Raw genomic sequence first — 21,089 nt, 5'->3', positions numbered from 1 at the left:
GGTGGCTCAGCGGGTGAGCGTCTGCCTTTGGCTCAGGGCGTCATCCCGGAGTTCCTGGATCAAGTCCCAAATCAGGCCCTCCACAGGGAGCCTGCTCCTCCCTCTGCCTGTGTCTCTGCCTCTCTCTCCGTGTCTCTCATGAATAAATAAATAAACTCTTTAAAAGAAAACAAACTGTGAATAGTGTATCGGTTTCTCCAAGGACAAAAAGTGGTTTGACAAGAGCGGACTCAAAATGTCCTCTTGTTAAGTGGGGTCTGAGGCCAAAAGGCAATTTGGAACCGAAAAAGACAGATATAAGTAGTCATTTCTAAGGAGCAAACAGTTGTGCGTTTTATTTTGCTTCCTATATGCTTCCTGCTGCGACAACAGTTTTTGCTTTGCCTCCCACCCTGGGCCCAACAGGAAGCTGATCCCTGGGGGGTACAACCGTGGAAGGTACCCACCCGCATCGCAGCACACCTGCCTTCCACCTCAAAGGTGGGTGAACCACTATCGCATTGGACAGAATTGCCTCAGAAGTTTCTATTCCGGTGCTGCAATGTCCTAATCATTACAAATGATCTGATCTGCTGCTCCTTTTTCTACGCATCATCAAAGCACCCTGGCGGGAATTGTGGAATCATGTGCAGGAAAGTTTCTGCTTAAAAGAACCGACTCTACACCCAGACCTACAACTTTGCATCACTTCTGAGGGCTTGGAGATTCTTCTCTCTCACTTGGAAGGACCGTGAGCTGGAGGAATTCAGCAGCAGCATTTCTCTATTCTGCTCCTGCAGTAGGACCATGGTGACATTTCTACACAGGCCAGAATGACGGAGCCACTGGCTCCCTTCAGGTAGACAGGTGTGTGGAGAGAATCCATCCGCACGCCAATTTCACTACTACCATATAAAACAGTTGTAAAACACTTTTTTTGGAACGAACCTTGAGGGCAACGGGACACATATCTTTGAACATCCACAAGGATGCTGAATCCTTACCCTGTGAGAGTGAATGAGGATAGCCACAGGCCATTCAGGGTACAAGTCTGGCCGTGGAGGGTAATACAGTTTTGCGTCCCAAATCAGGTGGGACTATAAATTGATGAGACTAATTCTTCTTGAAAGATTGAAAATGGCTTTGAAGGCAATTCCCAAAAATATTTCGGAAAATCCAGAATCTTAATACTTCTAAATAAAGATTTTTAGAAAGGCCGTACTGACTCTTGCTGTAAATTCTTACATTCAAAATAAGGCTTCACAGTAGTCATTCTCTTCCTCCCCAGAGGATGGCTCACACAGGCCGGGCTCAGCAGGGTGCCAAATCCCCGGGAGCTATTATGGTCTCCATTCCACAGGTGAGAAAATGCAAGCCAAGTGGCCTAGCCAGACTTCAAAGGGCGCTTTACTGATTTCAGTGTACCAACCCTTGGTCATGACCCCCTTTTGTCTCCCAGGACTACTTGTAATTCTTTTCCTAGAGAGATGACCCCTTTTGGGTACTAAAAAGACCGAGGGAAAGAAAACAAACTGGTAAACATAATTCATGTGGAACATCTTAAGGAATGCAGATGCTCTTTTCTCTAAGTGGAGACGTTATCTGTACATGAAAGCTTAATTTCCATACTTATTAGCTTTGCCCTCACAGATCCAAAGATTGCAGCCTCAAATTCTGGACTTAGGTGTCCAAATACCAATGATGTTTGCTTGGAGGAAAGCAATTCTATAATTTATAAACAGCTACATGGTACTTTTATTTTTAAACAGCATTTAGCATAAATCTCCTCTCTCATTCAAACTGATGAACGTGAAGTGCCTCTTTCGGGGAAATACAGAAGTCCTCTGAGGACCACAGGGACAAGTCACCAGAGAGGTGAGCATGGACAGTGAAGGGACCAGCAATGGTAAAAACTAAAAATCATTTCCATAAGTAAAGTTATTCTAAGCTTCCTATGTAGACACTTAAAAAAAAAAAAAAACTACTCAAGTGTAGTTGACACACAGTGTCCAGTGTACATGTTTGTTTCAGGTGAGGATAATTGAACAACTCTGTACATTAAATGCTCAGAATGCTAAGTGGAGTCACCATCTGATAACATACAACACTATTACAATATCACTGACCATATCCTCTTTTCATCTCTGTAAACATGTAATTCTGACTTCAAAGTTACTTCCTTCTCCCCTCCCAGTAAACTCAACCACTGTCTTAAGTGATGGCCATTTATCTTCTGTAACACCCACACAAACCTGATTTTAAAATTAACCAATGGCAAGTAGCTATTTCATAATAAAATACAAAAACTTCATGTTACATCACATTTGTCCTTTGCTTCCATGGCTGGGTAGACTGTCATATTAGAGGCATCATTGGGGGACCGTGAACTTGTTTGGTGCCCACATCAGGAAATATCCAGTGTTACACTTTGGACTGACTCTTTTCAGGTCAGCCCCTCATCCTGGGTCACTGTGGAAGATTTCCAAGATGACATGGCATCAGAGAGAAGTTTCATCCCCTACCACCACAGGTGGGGCAATTTATCTGATCATAAGGGAACATTAAGTGCTGAATTTTTGCATGATTTTGATGGGCATGCTAACAGTAGAGGGGATTGTGTCTACTATGGCTAAAGAGAGAAAGAAAAGAAAAAAATATACACATGAATAATTTCAAACATCCAAGTTGGTGAAAGACACTTTTTCTAAGAGCACTACCTAAACTGTGAAGTATCAAATAATTAAAAGGGTATCAGTTAATACTCAAAATGGCCAAGCATTCTATGCAGATAATATCATAACCCCTAACACCTTTCCAGGGGAGATTTACTTTATCATGGAGAGAAGCAAAGAGAAACCTAGTTAGATTTGGACACCCATCTGTAAGAAGAAAAATATGACAAGACACCTTAATTTAGAAAAATAACTTTGTGTTTCATCAATTTCCACAAGCAGCAAGATAACGTGACTTTATAAATGTGGCCACCAGAACTGTGATTCAAGCGTTAAGATGGTGGGAGAGCACGGTACTAAGGGTTCTAAGGTAGTCTGAAGGGTTCCCATTTCTCAGCAGTACCACTGTATCATATAATCTGTAAGTGAATGGCCAAAATAAAGTTGTAATTGCCATCATCCTAACGGCCAACCCTAACATCAGAGAGCAATCATTTGATCTGGATTCCCACCTTAGTAACAAAAAAATCATAAAGGAAAAAGGTCTATTAGCCATTTGGTGGAACCTAATGAAATTGTCAACAGTCTACCATTTTGACCTACAAAAATGTCAATTTTATACAGTTCACCAAATAGAACAGTCTTTGAACATTATTCCCAGTGGGATGATAAAGAAGTTTAAAAACAAGTGACATAGCAATATAACACAGTATTCTTTGGGCATATGATAACCCAACAACTTATTTGAGAAGTAAATGTCTTAATCACATTTGATGTTCTAATAATTACCTGTATAATTAACAACAATCAGGAAAGCACATTTTCATCATACTCTGCCATTAGCAGGCTGATCATTTCAACTTCTTTAGACCTTACTTTTTTCATCCCTAAGTATGGGAACCAGATGATCACTTATGTCCCTTTCTATTTTGATCACAGAATTAAATGGAAGATGTTGTACTGATAGGAATCACTATATTTAATGAGGATAGTAAAAGGTTTGGGTCATTCAGTAGTGTGAGCTAGTAGAGCAATCAAGTTTGTACGAATTTGTTTTTTTTTTAATAGAATAATCCTTCCTACCCCCATTCTTCTTACTCCTCCCCCCAAACAAAAGTTTTAATTAATGCCACATTCCTTAAGAAAGTATTGGTAAACAATTAATTCATATTTCCAAACTTGGTTTCTATTATATGGTCTGTCTTTATAAATAAAGGAACAATACGGCTACCTGGGTGGCTCAGTCAGTTGAGTGTTCAACTCTTGATTTCGGCTCAGGTCATGATCTCAGGGTCTTGAGATCAAGCCCCACGTTGGGCTCTGTGCTCAGTGGGGAGTCTGAGATTCTCTTTCCCTCTCCCTCTACCCCTGTTTATGCTCTCTCTCTCTCTCTTTCTATAATAAATAAATATATTTTTAAAACAAACAACACTGACTTACACATGAAAATTTGACAGTGCAGAAAAGTACCAGACAATCAGAAAAAGAATAAGATCACAAAGGAATGAAGCAGTCAGGGGAGAAATTCTACAAACAGATAAACAATAAAAACAAATAACTTTTATATGTCCCAGATGCCCCAGATGAAGAAGAGCTCCTTTAAACTCCATAACACTAGCCACCAGGTAAGGCACTAATGTTGCCTCCATTTTGCAGATATAGGTGTTGAGATTTTGAGGTATCATCTAATTCATGTAGGACCGCATATCATTTGAGACCAAATTCAAATTGAACCCTCGGAATCTGACACAGACATGGAGGAAACTGGACTTGACCTCACTCCTCAGAGTCGGGAGCCTTGGAGAAGAAGTGGGACACACCAAACATGAGCCAGAAGGAGAGAAGAGTGGGTACACAGGCCCAGGTACAGAAATGAAAGGACATCACCTCCAGAAGAAACCAAGTATGACATATGGGGTTAAAGTCAGGCTCTGGAGGGGCCCCATGATTTGTACCTGGGTATTTCCTTACTGGTCTCCACATAAAAGGAAAGTCTCAAGACTTTTTAGGTACCCTCTAAAATGTAGAGGTTTTTAGTCTCAAATTATCTTGGTATTCTTTGAAAGGAAGTGTCTGCAATTGTTAGAATTTTGAGAAGCATCTTAATTTTCCTGTTTTAAATCAAGATCTTAAAAAAATAAGATGAATGACACCACAGCCATTCTCTTTCAGTCTCTGAACTCATGTCAGATTACAGGCATCTGTGCCCCGCAAGGAATGCAGAATGTTACGTTTTTCATAACAGTAAAGCTAGTTTATGGCTTTTCTATCTAAAGCCTTCATCATAAGATATTTAAGCAACTGGCACTAAGAATGAATAAAAACAAAACAAAACAAATCCCTAAGTCATTAAAAACCCACTCAAATGCTTTCTGAATGGTGTTCTATGGCTGTTTGTAGATAAAACTTGCAAAATGCAGAACATCAGAGACATCTATAAAATGTGTGTTTTTCTGAACCCTCCAGATTCAGTCTCACACTTTTTCCAGGAAAAAGGCAAAGCAATTTTGATGGTATTATAATCTCTTCCATTCCATAGTCTAAATGTGTTCTTACCTCACAATTGCTGAGATCAAGAGAAACTCCCTTCAAGTTATGATTGCAAGCCAGGCCCAACAACAGTGCTCTGAGGGGAGAAAACACACACGTTAGATACAAATTCCACACGTTGCCCCCAAAACATAGTCACATGCTGAATAAAGCCCAGAGAAGGAAGAATGCTTTTCCGAACCACAGGTCAAGCACCAAGCACCACCTCAGGTTTTAAAATCCCGGCCGCATTTCTGCCTCCCAGACTCCGTGAGAAAATGACGCTGTAACATTCTTCTGTTTGATGGGCAGTGGACGTAATAAGAATGCATGACCTTCCAGGACCGCTTTTCCTATGCAAATAAACCAACAGTACTCCTAACTGCACACTGAAATTAAATTGTGTTCATCACAGATCAGTTCCCACCTGCATCTGCTTAAGAACACCTTTAATATTGTTTCTGAAATTATTAGGCAATTGTTATCACAGTAGCAAAATAACACTGGTTTTCCCTAAGGAACAGGTTATGAAGAAGTCAGGCTCTGTACTATCTAGCATAGGAAATTACAGTCTATGCAGAGGGCTGTTTTTTGTTTTGTTTTGTTTTTCTAAGCATTTACAGCAGGAGGTAAGAGAGAAGGCACAAGTCTGGAGCCTTGAGTCCAGGATCCTGCCTGTCCAGCTGGCCACCACTAGCTGGTGTCGGGGCAAACTGCATCAGCACCGTGGAAAGGAATTTTCTGATTTGCACGTCGAGGAGGCTGGACTCATCACATGGATCACATCTCTAAAACAATGAATTGGTTCCACCTGTACAAGTCAGTCCTGTACAATCATGCACTTTGGCAGGCTTGATGCAGACATTTTACACGTGTGCACACATCCATCAGTCACACCGAAGGGATCAGACCTGCACCAGGTCCTGGGAGAAGCACACAGGTGAGCACCAGAGAGCTCCTGATTTCAGGGACGGGCAATGGTGGGCACACATCATAGGCATATAGGAGGAAGTACCAGTGGGTGGAACCAGGAGGCGGGGGCCCACCACCTGTTCTCAATGTTCCCAGGAAAAGGGACTGCACCCAGTAGACTCCAAAAATACCCCGGGGTAAGAGTGAGGTGGGAAAGGCTGGGCAGATGTCACCTGGGCGCATACTCCTGCTTAATTATTTACTAAATTGCTTCTCTTTCCCTAACCAGTGCTTCCCCCCAACCCCCTTCTACCCCCCCTTTCCTTCTTGGGGGCAGTCTTGAGCGGCTGAAATCGCCTGAGACGGAGAAGCCCAAGGCCAGTCCCCAAGTCCTGGCTCTGTACTGACCACGTCGTAGCTCCTGAGACATCACACGCTGCTTTTCTCCTATCTCAGGTGCTCATCAGCAAAATGGGAGAGTCAGCACATGACCAAAGAGGTCCCTTCTTGTTCTAATAAGTGCTGGGGTTCTAGAACCTAGCCACATATTTTAACACTATATTCTTACAATGCTTCAGTGGGAGGGAAATTCTTCCTGTTGGTCTTACGCGAAGATGAAGGCTGAGGAAACAATGGTGCACATTAAGATACTGACACACGGATAGTACCGAAGACCAGCCATGAGGAGGGAACAGCTCCCGAGGCTCTAAATACAAACAATTCACAGCAATTGCAAAACAAAGCCAGACAGAACAGCTACAAAGCCTGGCATGTGCTGGGGAAAGCCCTACAGCAGGAAGCCTTATTACTTTTAACCCAGGGATGGAAGGAAACCTGTCTTCACGACTGTCCTCTTTAATCCTCCAACTGCAATCCTGGTTAACAGAAGAATTTGTATCTCATTTCACTGGCTCTGGATATGTGAGGCTAGTTACGACTTTTGAGTAGCACGTGCAATAGGGTTCTTAAAAATACTCAGTCTGAGGGGCACCTGGGTGTCTCAGTGGTTGAGCATCTGCCTTTGGCTCAGGTCGTGATCCCAGGGTCCCCACTGGGAGCCTGCTTCTCCCTCTATGTCTCTGCCTCCCTGTGTCTCTCATTAATAAATAAATAAAATCTAAAAAAAAAAAAAAAAACCTCAGCCCAGGAGATGGGGAGAAGGGGTGTCATGTGAAAGGGAGCCAAGAGGGCACTGGGAAGTAGAGACGAGGGGGAACGAAGTGAAGGTGCCAGCGTGAGCAGGACACAGGAGCTCGGGCCTTACTCTGCGTGACGCAGGACAAGGAGCATCCTCAGGACAGACAAGGACCATGCTGTTCTGAAGACTTTAGAAAACACCAAGGAACAATGTCATCGTGTTCTTTACTAAAACTGAAATACTTCATCATGGACTGCAAGGAGAAAGCGCAGCTCTGAAGTAAGCAGTCATATGCTTTCCACTGCTTTTGAAGCAGCCCCAAATAGAAGAATACTTCTGCAGAATACTGTTATGTCCAAACTTAGTAGGTTTCTCTCAATTTTAGTAACGTGCTGCCGAAGCGAGCACAACAGGTTTCTCTCAAAAGAAGGTGCATTGCTTTAGCATATTTTCTGATGGCTGCTGACCCCCAATCTTTCAGCAAGCTAAGGCCTCCATCTACCCCTCTTGGTACAGGGGAAAGTGGCGGGGCAGGCACGTCCTCAGCTGGTGGCAGCTGGTGGTGGCAGTGGACACTGCGATGCACCTCCCAGAACCCCCTCGGCAGTCAGTCTTCATCAGCGGTGGCCTTGGCTGAAGCAAATGTCATGTCCCAGGCCATATCCTTCCAGAGGCAGACTACAGACCAAGGACTGATGGACACAGGGTCAGGATGTCCCAGCCTCCATCTCCTACATCTTGTGCTCCATCTTAACATCTGCTTCACGGGAAACCCAACCTGTGACTGTGAGTTTGGGCAAATTACGTAGCTTCCTGGGCCTCCATTTCCTCCACTCTAAACTAGGAATCCCACAACGCCTGCTCACAGGTGCTGTCAACACTGATGGTTACGGCCCACATACAAGCAGAGACCCAGTGTCTAAACTGGGGTCTTGCTTTGCAAGTTCTCTTCCATTCCCCCCACCTCACAGGTAAACCCGAACACCTTAGTTTTGTTATATCTTTTCAAGGTATAGAATTACATTAAATGTACATATGGAATTTTGCTTACAGACTCTTCAGCCATGGAGCCTGTTCCCTCATATTAAAATTATTATTAAGCAAAACACAGAGCTGAAGAGACCACTTACAGGACACTATTAGATGTTCACATAAATAACAACAGGTCACAAGATTTAACAATTACAAAGTTCACTTTGAGGTATGATTTTTTTTTATCAGTAAGTCTCTATAATGAACAATACAGTGGGGGATCCCTGGATGGCTCAGCGGTTTAGTGCCTGCCTTCGGCCCAGGGTATGGCCCTGGAGTCTCGGGATCAAGTCCCACGTCAGGCTCCCTGCATGGAGCCTGCTTCTCCCTCTGCCTGTGTCTTTGCCCCGCCCCCTGTGTCTCTCGTGAATAAAAAAATTAAACAAACAAACAAACAAACAAACAATACAGTAAAATCCAGCACTGTGGTGGTATGGAACATTCTATAAAATCAATAATGCTAATCAATCAAGTGCTACTCTACATTTCACAGGATCAAGAACATTAAAAGAATTGGAATGCTGTGCACCTGTCACTAAAACTGTTTTGATCTCCTATTGGTACAATGAGGACAAGGATCAAGTGTGGATTTGCTTTCTGCCCAGTACCACCTTCTTGTCTGGCACACTTCAAATGCTCAATAAATATTAGTTAAATGAATGAATAAGTAAATATGACTAAATTATAATGGATCCCCTTTTAGAATACTGATTCCATTAGTTTAATTAATATCCACACAAAGAGTCTCATCATGAGGCTTTTACTATCTGTAGCTGTTACATTTATAGACCTTCAATATATCAATTCAATGTTTAAAACAAAACAAAACAAAAGGCTGCCATATCCATTGGATTTTTTTCTTCGTACTTGACTAGATCTACTGTCCTTAAAGACATTCATTGTTTAAGTCCTATGGTGCCATGTGAGATACTGCAATCAAGAATTAAACACCTCTCAAAAAAAAAAAAAAAAAAAAAAAAAGAATTAAACACCTCTCAAAGAGAAAAAAGGCAACTCACAAATTAGATAAAGATTAATTTTCTAGTAAAATGAATAGCAGACATTAATTTTAACATTTCATACAAATTAAATGCTGATTTACATGCCAACTGGGGAAAGGAGAAATCTGTGTATGCATTTGAGCGTATGCAACATGTACGTACTCTTAACTACTTGAAAATATGTTCTTTAGACTTAAAGAGAATTTGATGCTATAGCCCTTTTGATTATTTCTGGCAATGGTGAACAGAAATTTCAATGATGATAAATTATCCTCAAGCCATATTTTAGTTAAAGAGTTTAACTCCACCACTAGGAATGTTAACCCATTACCTAAGTTGACTGCCAAATAAAAACACCAGATAGATAGCCTATACCGACCTAGGTAATTCAGTAACTAAAGCACCTAAAAACCGACTCTGCTGCATACACACTGTGTATAGAATTTATTAAGGTTAGGAGAAATATGTAGAATAAATATTGAGTAGAACACACATATATGAATACACCTAAAACAGGCTGAACAGAGGTTAACATAAAGGAAACAGCATCTGAGTGCACATTTATAGAAGATCAGTGACAACTGCCAAGGTCACAAACCAAAGGAAGATTTTTTTTTTAAACAGAAGATGCAATAATATCAACAGTGCACAATGTACTCAAAAAGAATGTGATTTCCTTTTGTGTCCCAAGTTACAAGTTAGAAAGGCATTTTCATCTGCGCCGTCTGTTTTAGGATTATGTGTCATCTTCTTCAAGTACATTCATAATAACAAACTGAACGTTAAAAGTTCTGGTGAAAATTAATTGACCACTCACTTTAAGGGCTCAGGAGACAGTTTTGTGCCTGAAAGGTTGATTTGCATCAGAGCCAGGGAGCTACTGAAAAACTGTTTGAAGGATGGGGGTACTTCTTTTCCTTTCCTAAAAAACAAAACACGAGAGTCATGCTAGCATTTGCACCTCTGGTCCTGTACCCCACTCCCAGATTGGCAAAATTACCCATTGGTTATTCAGACACTGGGAAATAACCCATGAATCCATAACGTTTTTGGGAGAAATTTAAAGGTAAAAAGAAACAAAATGCCTTGAAGCTAAATATATCCAATGCCATCAAAGGAATGATGCAAGAGAAGTTAAGATATTAAAGTTAAGTCTTAAAAACTATTAAGAAGTTAAGATATTAAGTTAAGTCTTTAAAACTATTGCTATTAATCGCAGCCAATGAACTCAGTGTGTTTGCCCACAGATCTCCTTGTTTGAGTTTTTAAGAAATTAGAGGTCAAAGGAGATGTAGATTTCTCACAATTTAAAGAGCTTTCCCCCTGGGTGGCATTGAATACTTAGAATTACTACATGCACTTTGGCAATACTCTTGGATGTGGCATGTCTTAGATTCAATAATATGCGACCGGATGTTGAACCGAGGAACAACACAGAAAGTCTGATTGGCATGAAGCCTGCAAGGCAAATGGCCTGCTCAGCTCTTCCGCCATCGGGCAAATATAATAATTTCAAGCCAAATATTAAAATAAAGACAAAACTCCAAAGGAGATGGCTGTAAATTCCAAATATGTGCCCTTGTTGTTATAGTAGAAATCATACATCTCGAAAAAGAGGCAGAGTCAACGCCATACTATGAGAGTTTTAGAAAAACAAGATCCCAGGGTCAAAGTTGGAATGTGAACCCTCTGCTTGTTTTGTTCTATCTGCCAGAATTGATGGCATGATTGAGTAAATCCACATGTATAAAGCACTAGCCTGATGAAGAGTAAACACTCATTTAATGGTAGTTATTCACACTCTGTGGGTGGATTCACAGAGACTGAGGGCAGAGGCCAGGCCAGGTCTAGCTCAACCATATAACATTCAACAATATTTCTTGTACAGAGGTCCAGGAAAACCTGTCAATATTAGAAAAAAGTTTTTAAAACAAGATAATTTTAAAACAAGCAGAACCTCTAAGAGGTTGAAAATAAATTTAAGAGGAAAGAAAATTCTGGTAGAATACATGTTAGATGTTTCCAATGAACTCTGGTTCCAAATAGTGGAACAATATAAGCTTATGCGCTCCTGTTTGTTTTTTGTTAGCAAATGTTAAAATATTCTCTGAATATACGTTCTCCTACTACTACTTTGTCTGGTGTCTACTGTACCAATGTTTCCAAATATCCATTGCCCCTTTCTGTGAGAAAATGATGCCTCATCACCCCACCCACTGGCAGGCTTGGTCATGAGAGTCACTTTGGGCAAGGGGACATCACATCAAATAGAAGTGATGTGTATGACTTTCAGAGAGAAGCTTTCCCAGCCAGCATGAGCCGTAATTCTTGGTCCTCTGCTGTGTGGCTAGAGATCTGCCTTCCAGAATAAAGGCAATTTGTCCAGCCTACAAGGGACGTGTCACAAAATTATGACTGCTGAAAGCCATGGAGATGGGGGTGGGAAGGGAGGATCATTTGTTATTATGAAGCAATCTATCCTATTCTGACTGATATACTTATGAACAAAAGTATGAATAGCCTGGCGGACAGTCCACAGCTCAATGTAAATACATCAATTTCAAGATAATTACTAAGGCTTGCTAGGATTGTTTCTAGGTAAGGTGCTAGGTATTCAATAAAACCTCTCATTTGGAAGACAAGGTGATTTATTAGTAAGCTCAATAGCTCTACTGAAGACCAGTCATCACAAAGGGGGCACCTGGGTGCCTCAGGTGGTTAAGTGGCCAACTCTTGATTTAGGTTCAGGTCGGATCTCACAGTCATGGGATTAGAGTCCTGTGTTGGCTCCACACAGAATCTGCTTGAAATTCTCTCTGCCCCTCCCTCCTGTGTGCGATCTCTCTCTCTCTCCCTCTCTCTCTCTCTAAAATAAATAAATAAATAAATCTTTTTAAAAAAATTTTTTAAGTCTTAAAAATTTTTTTTAAATGCATGGAGCTAGCCATAAGCTCCCAGGGGGAGTTTATACTTGCTTCCAAGTTCACTGTTGAAAAGTCCTTTTTAAAAGAGTTTTTACTGTATTGAGAGTGCCTGTGTACATATGACAAGCAGTTACTAGACAGTTCACATAGCAGACTGAAAGGAGTGTTAAGAATATCCATTGTACTTCAGTGAAAAAAAATAACAAAAACTTGCACTTTCAAGGCAACATATTGATAGATTATGTTTTAAGGTCACCTCCCTTCATGCGCAACACACATCCTTTATCGCTCTATTTTCAGATCGCTATGACCTTCTCTGGGAGGAAGATATTCCTAGATGACAGTGATGGCAGGTATAAACCCATACCGGTGAGAAAAGACAGCTCTGGAGAGATTGAGCACAGCTAAATATTGGAGACACCCCCGGAGAAGAGCTGCACAGACCTGAGGAAGAAAGAAGACACTCTTAGTTTCAAATATTTCAAGGACTAAGAGAATATTTTATTAGAGAGAAAGCCTTCTCTGTACCCCATCTAAATGGATGCTCTGACACCCCCAGAGTGATATGAAAAAAAACATTACCATGTCCAGGGAACATTCCGTATTGGATAAATCCAGATGAGCAATGGCATTCGGCTGAGCCAAAAAACTATACATGTACTTGAAATAAAAAACAAAAAAACAAACACATTAGGATCTGGAAACACACACATACACACACGTTAGTATTTTAAAAAGATGTTGCCCAAATCCTCCCATAATCATTCTCTACTCTTCCCAAGAGAATGAGCAGAATTTCATGTCATTCCTTTGCCTTCTCTGGAGCAAAGTTCCAAAGAATATTTAAAATAAAATTATGTTTGAGTTTAAAAAAAAAAAAAAAAAGGCCAAATGAACTCTTGGCTGCCAAACCCCCTTTTGTTACACATGACTTAATTTTCCTGATTAACTCCATTTTTATAATTTTGGAGCAGTGCTAATTAATTTTAACTGCTGAGATTAAAATTCCACCTGAATAGCACTCACCCTATCAAAATGTTAATCATTTCTGAAAACGTTCAAAGTTTCACTAATTTGAATTTGAACCATAAGATGGGTCTCAGGCAATACTCTCTTCTGTCCAACACAGCTATTTTTCTATCCTTACTTTCATAATCTAACAAGAAAGGGTCTGATGGCACTATTAGTTTAGTTTCTTTAAAAAACCCTCACATATAAGTAAGACACGTCTGGTTTCAAAGGGTCACAATGTCTAAACTCTCCCCTTATTCCTGTGCAAGGCCATCAAAACAATAAATTTAAGTGCCACCTCACTTCCCTGTGTGAGTAGCAACTCCCAAAGTCCATCAAAAGTAAGCTGCATCCAAACTCCTGTCACCAAGAAAAGAACTAAATTCTCCTTAGCTTCACGGAATGCCACCAGATCCTTGTAAAAACAAAAAAGCTTACACCAACATGCGATGCCCTTGTCCTCAGCAAAGACTCAGTGCAGCAGCTTAGCTATATCATGCTTGAGCAAAATCCCTCTACTAAGGAATTCAGAGAAGCAAAAGATTAGCCTGTAAATACTTTAGAATAACTAGACACACACCACAGACTGGATTATGAGACGTTCTGATCCAGAAAAATAATTTGTTCCGGCTTCGGTAAAGATTATCTGCTTCTATCATGCTTTGCCTGGCGCTGTGGTTTCCTCTCATCCACCAGCTGGGGGAGCTCTAATCACCCTCGATTGGTAACAAGACCCTACTTGGCCAACACCTCTCCAAAGAGGCAGGTCCCCTGCAGGTAGGGGCCCAGTAAGCCCCTCGCTGCACCTGGTGTATGGCTCCCAGAACCTCCTAGAGTCTGTCCAGGGCTGGGTACCCACTCACGCAGGCCTCATCCTTCCATCTCTCCTACCCCAGAGGCAAGCTAGTACAAGACCCCCTCTCAGCCAGTGAAAAAATTCTGGGTTACTCTACCTTGAGTGACTAAATGCCCCTATGTTAGCAGAGTCTTATTACTTAATCTTTGGGCTCCTCTTTTACCCCTCTATTTCTCTTGTCTGTCACCATAATGTCTTGGTGGTTTCACATCAGACTCCTTGTTTCATATTGGGAGGGAGAAGATTTATGAATCATCACTGAAGGTGACCACTAACATGGAGCAATGCATTGAAAGTCATGGCACACCAGAAAACAGTATTGCTTAAAATGGGTTCAAGTTATCAGCGAGAGGGGGAAAGATACTACAAAGGAACTGTGGCAATATTCCCTGCTTTACAGAGAAATAAGAATAAATCTCACAATGGTTTTCAACCCCATAAAGAGGTAGAAGGCACACAAAGGTAGAAGGCACACAAATGTGCAAAGATGCACATTTGCTATAGGTAAGGGAGCATTTCTTCTCAACTCTATCATGGTGACCAGAGGGGACAACTCACTCAATCTGATAGTGAGATCATACATAGTTCACTGTACCAATAAGATGTGCCAAACATTTATATTACCAATTCAGCTGCATGAAGAATCTCATCATTGAGGGTAAACTTTTTGCCTTCAAATTCAAACTTCTTTAAAAAGTGGCCCCAATATCTTCCCAGACCTCTCCTCTCCCTACTGTATTCATGGAAGATAAGACTGGACTTCATCCCAATATTTTCTATTAACAGCAAACTACTAAAAACAACAATAACAACAAACCCACCTGTCTTCTTAACAATATTATTTAATGATGAAATCAGTTTACATTTCCAATCTTTCTTATCAGGCAATTTTAACAGGTGCAATAATGATTAAAATGAAGGGGGAAAAAAGTCCTTCAGAAAAAGTATTTCCGAAAAGAATCACACTTCAGCAATGTTGGGTGGCCGGGGGATCTGTGTGCTAAACTACATTTAGTTAAGGACAGCTCTAGAATTTTTCTCTACAATATCTCATGAGCTCATAACTAAATGATCTGAAAGTGTCATGAAAAGGGGAGATGAGAAGAGCCACATTTGACAATCATTCAGGATCAGGGGATCTGGTGTCTCTGAACATGGCCATGAGGAAAGGAAAACCTACCGAGAGGTCGTCTCCACGAAGGACGTTCCCTGAGAGGTCGAGATGGGTAAGGGTGGTGGCAGTCAATGGGTTGGCACTCAGTGACTGAGAAAGGCTATTCACCCCTGCAACATGGAAAAGATCCAGGCTCAGTTTGCACGCCAGAAAACAAAATGAGGTTTGGGAGTTCTATAAATGGCTCTGCCTCAAACTGCAGGTCTGAGGTCAGCCACAAGTATTGTCTGTCCCCAAAGGTAGGATTGTCTTCTCAGAAAGAAGAGGTTAGTCACAGACACAGCCATCTCATGGAGTAGGAGAGAGAGAGAGAGAGAGAGAGAGAGAGAGGTGGCTTCATTCTGCTCCACTTCTGATGTGGATGGAAAGGATTTGACTTTGAAGTCCTAAAATGGTACACACAAGACTAACTGGTCACTTCTACCTTTCTCTTAATTCTACTCGGTGTTCCTGACTTGGTGTATAGGATTTGAGTAATGTAGATTGTATTCAGGCACTACAGCCTAGTTAAAGTACTTAGAAGTTAACATAGAAATCAGATAATTGTTCTACCTAATATATCATACTTTTTTTAAAAAAAAAAGATTTTATTTATTTATTCATGAGAAATAGAAAGAGAGAGGTAGAGACACAGGCAGAGGGAGAAGCAGGCCCCATGCAGGGAGCCTGATGTGGGACTTGATCCCAGGTCTACAGGATCATGTCCTGGGCTGAAGGTGGCACCAAACTGCTGAGCCACCCAGGCAGCCCATGATGTTTACGGCAAAAAAAAAAAAAAAAAAAAAAAAAAAAAAAAAAAATCATATTTACGGCAAAATTCAGATGGAAGTGGATTTTTACAAAGAAAACACGATCTGTACACAATGTAAGAAGCAATCAAAAGGCAAAATGAGTAATTGACACTGTATACACTACTTACATAACACAAATGGCTCAAGTCAAAGTCAACTGAACTGAACTGAATGGGTTCTTGCCACCTCAAAAAACAAAGAATAAACACCTAAGAAGGGCAAGAGTATTCTGTGAGGTGAGAGCCATGTTCTCTTCTATGTGAGTAACCATTATGGGGGCATGCCTGTTGGTGGGTTCTCCTCAGGCCACTTCTCTCCATGGGGGAGGAAAGGCATAAGAAAGGGGTGACTACAAAATGGAAGCCCAGGAGAGTCTGGTGGCTCACTGGGATTCGAAGATGCCAATATACACAGTAGCACTGATGCTCACTCTTAGAGTAACAGGGATATGGGACATAGCACAGCTCTTCCTGTTTCTACAGTTCACAGTTTCAATTTGTATATTTTGGAAATATGGCTATTTCTAAACTGGATATACATTTATAAATTTTTTTTTCAGTAAAATTCTTCTTGAAAATCCCAGCCTATCTTAAGCACCCTCTGGGGAGACAGTGAATGGGGTTTTCATCCACACTCACACAGAGCCTTCCTCAGGATAAGGGACAGGGGTGGGGAGGGTGAGCAGTAGGGCCTGCCAATGGGAGCCAGAATTGGTCACAATAGCAGGATCTAGTGAGTCGCTCCAAGAAAAAAGCAGAGGGTGCCAGGTACAGCCCCGCACTGGAGCAGGTCTCTGCTCTAAGTTTAGAATGTTTGGTGCATGGCACTGATGAAAGGATTATTATCTTATCGCCAGTTTTGGGGGGTCACAAGACATGACTGCACTCACTCTGTGTCTGATAAAGACTACTGAGCCATTTATCAGGCACGAATGTGCTTCTGGGTATGTACAGAGAGGAGACAGAAGTGTAGAGTGAAAAATATTTTAGTTAAGTACCAGGAAGAATTTGTTGGCTATCAATTCAACATTTATTAAGCGCTCATAAACTGTTTATAAATTTCTGGGGATTGGGAAATATATGTAAGTCAGACCCATTCGTTGCCCTCAAAAAGTTCAAAGACCATCGAGAAGGAAACTAAATAAATTCCAGCATGAAAAAATCAGCATTCCCCAGGGAATATTTATTCACTGCAACAAAAGTTTATCTAAGACCTACTGTCCACTAGGCATGGGCTTTGGTGACCCAGCAGACACTATATACCCTCAAGTGAGAGACACAGTCAAATAATCATAATCCAGTGAGGTCAGTTCTATCAGGTAAGAAACAAGAGCTCAGCAATGAAGGAGGTGGAGATTTGATTAATTAGGCTGGATAAAAGGAACTTGCAATGGCCTATAGAAGGCTAATTTCTGAAGGTAACATCTATGATTGCCTAAATCACCAGTGTATACTGTTAGTAGTAGTACTAGTATATTCGGTAATGGAATAATTGAGTCCAAAACATGGCGAATTTTCATCAAGAAAATCATTTGTAAAATCACTTCCTTAGGGAAGTATAACAAAACTCAATAAATAAATTCCGAAATTAGAAGGTCAAATTAGTCTTGACAGGAAAATGCTTCTTGACAAGTGTGGGTACTTGGCAGTTGGCCAACATCTGAACAGAATCAGAAGAGAATTATATTCTCAGCTCAGCTTCATGCTACTAAAACAAAATGAAAGACTTCCTCCCCTACCTCTTGAGGCCACATCCACGTGAGGCTTATGTTTAAAGGCACACTAACAGCAGAAAATTACAAAAATATAGGATGGAAAAAATCAGGGCTCTTACAACCCAAACTAAACACAGAGTTACACGCCATTCTCCATTCTGGCTGTCCAGTGATTTTGACTATTTTTCCTATTTATTACTGGAGTGTTTACAGCTGGATAAAGGTGGTACCAGATGGCCCTGCACTGACATAATCTGGCAACCAGCAGGACATTTACTAGAAATCCAGAAAACTATCATTTAGCTAATATCTGAGGAAGAGAAAAGGTATTTGGAGACATTGGGGATGTTATGGATAAATTAAAAAAAAAATCTGACTTGAATTATGGAGCCATGAATATAAATGTTTTCATAGGACTAAAATACAAATGTCAAATTCAGCAAAAGGCTGCAATGTAATCTGAGCTACTGTGAATCTTCAAACCTTTTAAATACGAGAGGAAAATCTACAAGAATAATGAAATCCTTTAAAAAAAATCCTTTTTATATATTAAAAAAACAACCTACATTTCAAGACATACATCTTTTAGGAAGGGCAGCTTAAAATTCTTTGGTCAGAATATCATTAAACAATATTAATTCTCAAAACACATATTTTAATGTACACATACTTTATGGCAGAGAAGAGATAAATGTAGTGTAGTGACCTTTATTTGTGAAGGGCATGGGCAACGTGGGTTTGAGGAACTCTGTTCTGCCTGGTGAACCTCCCACCCTCATGACATTGGAGGATAGAGACATAGTGAGTGGTGGCATGGAGGTACCCCAACCCCACATTTGTCCTTGGGAAGTTAAATGATCACCATATCCCTCTATTTGTTTCACAGTAATGAACAAATAAATTAAACATATAAATTCAAGTTTGTTTTTTTAAACACCTCTATCTTAAAAAAAAAGAGACCACATAGCACAGTGATTACAGTTAATACCGTATTGTGTATCTGAAAGCTGCTAAGAGTAGATCTTAAAAGTTCTCATCACAGTGTAAAAGAAATTGTAATGTGTGTTGACAGAATCAACACATCTGAACAGAATCAGGAGAGAATTATATTCTCGGCTCAGCTTCATGCTACTAAAACAAAATGAAAGACTTCCTCCTCTACCTCTTGAGGCCACATCCACATGAGGCCTATGTTAATAGGCACACTAATAGCAGGAAATTACAAAAATAGAGGATGGAAAAAATCAGAGCTCTTACAACCTAAACTAAACAGAGCTACACACCATTCTCCATTCTGGCTGTCCAGTGATTTTAACCATTCTTTGTATTTATTATTGGAGTGTTTACAGCTGGATAAAGGTGGTACCAGATGGCCCTATTGTGGTGATCATTTCACAATACATAGATATCAAATCATTACATTATATACCTGAAATTAACATAATGTTGTATGTCAATTATATTTCAACAAAAAAATAAAATTTTTAAAGTTATACCTATAGAGCACATGATAAATGATTAACACTTTTAATATGTAGGGAATATATATAAATCAAGAAAGAAGATTAACATGGCAAATAGATAACAAAGGATGGAAACTACTAACTTCCACCAAAAGAAAGACAAATGACTAAGAAATGGAGGGTGTTGTAGGGATGGGAGTGAGGGCAGAGAATTCACCTAAGCAGTAAGCAAAGAAACTAAAATATCAGAACACTTTGAGGTGCCTGGGTGGCTCAGTCAGCTAAGTGTCTGACTCTTGGTTTCCACTCAGGTCATGATCTCATGACCTGTGAGATCAGGAGCTTCACACTGGCTCCCTGCTCAGCAGGGAGTCTGCTTAAAGATTCTTTCCCTCTGCCCTTTCTCCCACTCATGTACACTTGCTCTCTCTCTCAAATAAATAAATCTTTTTTAAAAATCAGAATGCTTTTGCTTATATGCTTGATAAACAATGAAAAAGGAGAATAACATTCAATGGTGGTGGGAGCACAGAGATTCATACAAATAACTTGGAGGACAACTTGACAATAAATAACAAAAGAAAGCATTTTTTAAAAGCTTTTTTGATTTAGCAATTCTAGAGAAATTTATCCTAAATAAGTAACAAATGACTATTAATTATATACAGAAGTCGTGTTTGCATTGTTTGCATGATTAAAGAATTAGAAACCATGCAAAAATATAACAGATCATTTAAATAAATTATAGGATGTCTTCCACACACTGGAACAGCATGCAGCCACTGAAAGTGTTTGCAGTCATAAAGGATCACAATATACCACGTGGGGAGAAAAGTTTATGAAATGGCACACATACTGTAATACCACATATGCATGTGTCTGATAAACTACATACAGGCAGAAACCACGTGGAAGGGTGGGTGCTAGGCTGTCAGCAGTGGCAGTCTCATATGGTTTGGTGCTGGCACTACAAGGAATTTGGCTTTCTTATTTACGCTTTTCAGTATCTTCTAAATCTTTATCATAAATGTATAATGCTTTGATAATCATCATAAAAAAGTTTTTATCAAACTGATTTGCTGGAGTAGAGGGTAACATCACCAGACTAGACTTAGCTTTAAGATCTTTGGAAGGCAGATGTGGGGCTGGATCCCATGACCTGAGCCAAAACCAAGAGTCAGGTGCTTAATCAACGGAGCCACCAGGTACCCCAAGTGTCTAAGTGTCTGACTTAATTCCATATTTCCATATTATAAATGGCTTAACTGAGAAACCAAGACCCTGTGAAGGCATGTTCATATTAAGTAAAAAATCAGGACTCAACCCCAGGCAATCTGCTTGAGAGCTGACACTCAGGCCCTCTATATACAGCCCTTAAACATGACAGTGGTCTGGGTGCTGTGCCAGGGGCTGGAGAGATGGAGGTCAGGAGGCAAGGACAGCCCCCCTCTAGGATGGAAACACAGTATTTGTACAGGAATGTTAGATCTATAAGTAATAATGTGATCAATAATCTGCTCTAAAAGTAACATAGAGGAAAGAACGGTTGATTCTACTGAGGTCTTAGGAATAGGGAAGGTGTCTCAGAAGAGACGATTACAGATAAATGTTTTATAAAATAAACCGAAGCTCTCAAGAATATAAGGAGAGGTGTGCAATCATAGAAAACATATATAGTGGTCTCTGCCGGAGGCCCTATTCCTGGTACAGAGTCCCCTAAACCCTTGTAATTTCCAAAGTCATAATGGCACTGGGGACATCTCTTGTTCTACTGAGGTGACTCTGCGTGGGCTCCTGGATGGTGCTGATCAGCAGACAAACCAAGCCACAATTAGAAACTTGAAATTTTCAGCTCCCTCTGTACCCCTAGCCTCCAGGAAAAGGAGGAGGGCT

The 21,089-nt window shown here is 40.5% G+C and overlaps 1 protein-coding gene across 5 annotated transcripts in view; it reads right to left on the bottom strand.

Moving 5' to 3' along the window:
- Positions 1-21,089, bottom strand: part of CARMIL1 (capping protein regulator and myosin 1 linker 1) — a 311,565-nt gene that overhangs the window by 114,966 nt on the left and 175,510 nt on the right. For all 5 annotated transcript variants that reach the window (XM_025442784.3, XM_035710597.2, XM_025442806.3 and 2 more), the window contains exons 13-17: positions 15,235-15,338; positions 12,770-12,847; positions 12,555-12,631; positions 10,081-10,185; positions 5,208-5,277 (exon numbers count right to left, since the gene is read on the bottom strand). In XM_025442784.3, the coding sequence (XP_025298569.1) occupies positions 5,208-5,277; positions 10,081-10,185; positions 12,555-12,631; positions 12,770-12,847; positions 15,235-15,338 (434 nt within the window). The remainder of the gene's footprint in view (positions 1-5,207; positions 5,278-10,080; positions 10,186-12,554; positions 12,632-12,769; positions 12,848-15,234; positions 15,339-21,089) is intronic.

The sequence above is a fragment of the Canis lupus genome, chromosome 35, assembly GCF_003254725.2.
Source record: "Canis lupus dingo isolate Sandy chromosome 35, ASM325472v2, whole genome shotgun sequence".
In the NCBI taxonomy this organism is placed as follows: Eukaryota; Metazoa; Chordata; class Mammalia; order Carnivora; family Canidae; genus Canis; species Canis lupus.
The sequence above is the reverse complement of the archived record's forward strand: the minus strand, read 5'-3'. Positions and strand labels throughout refer to the sequence as shown.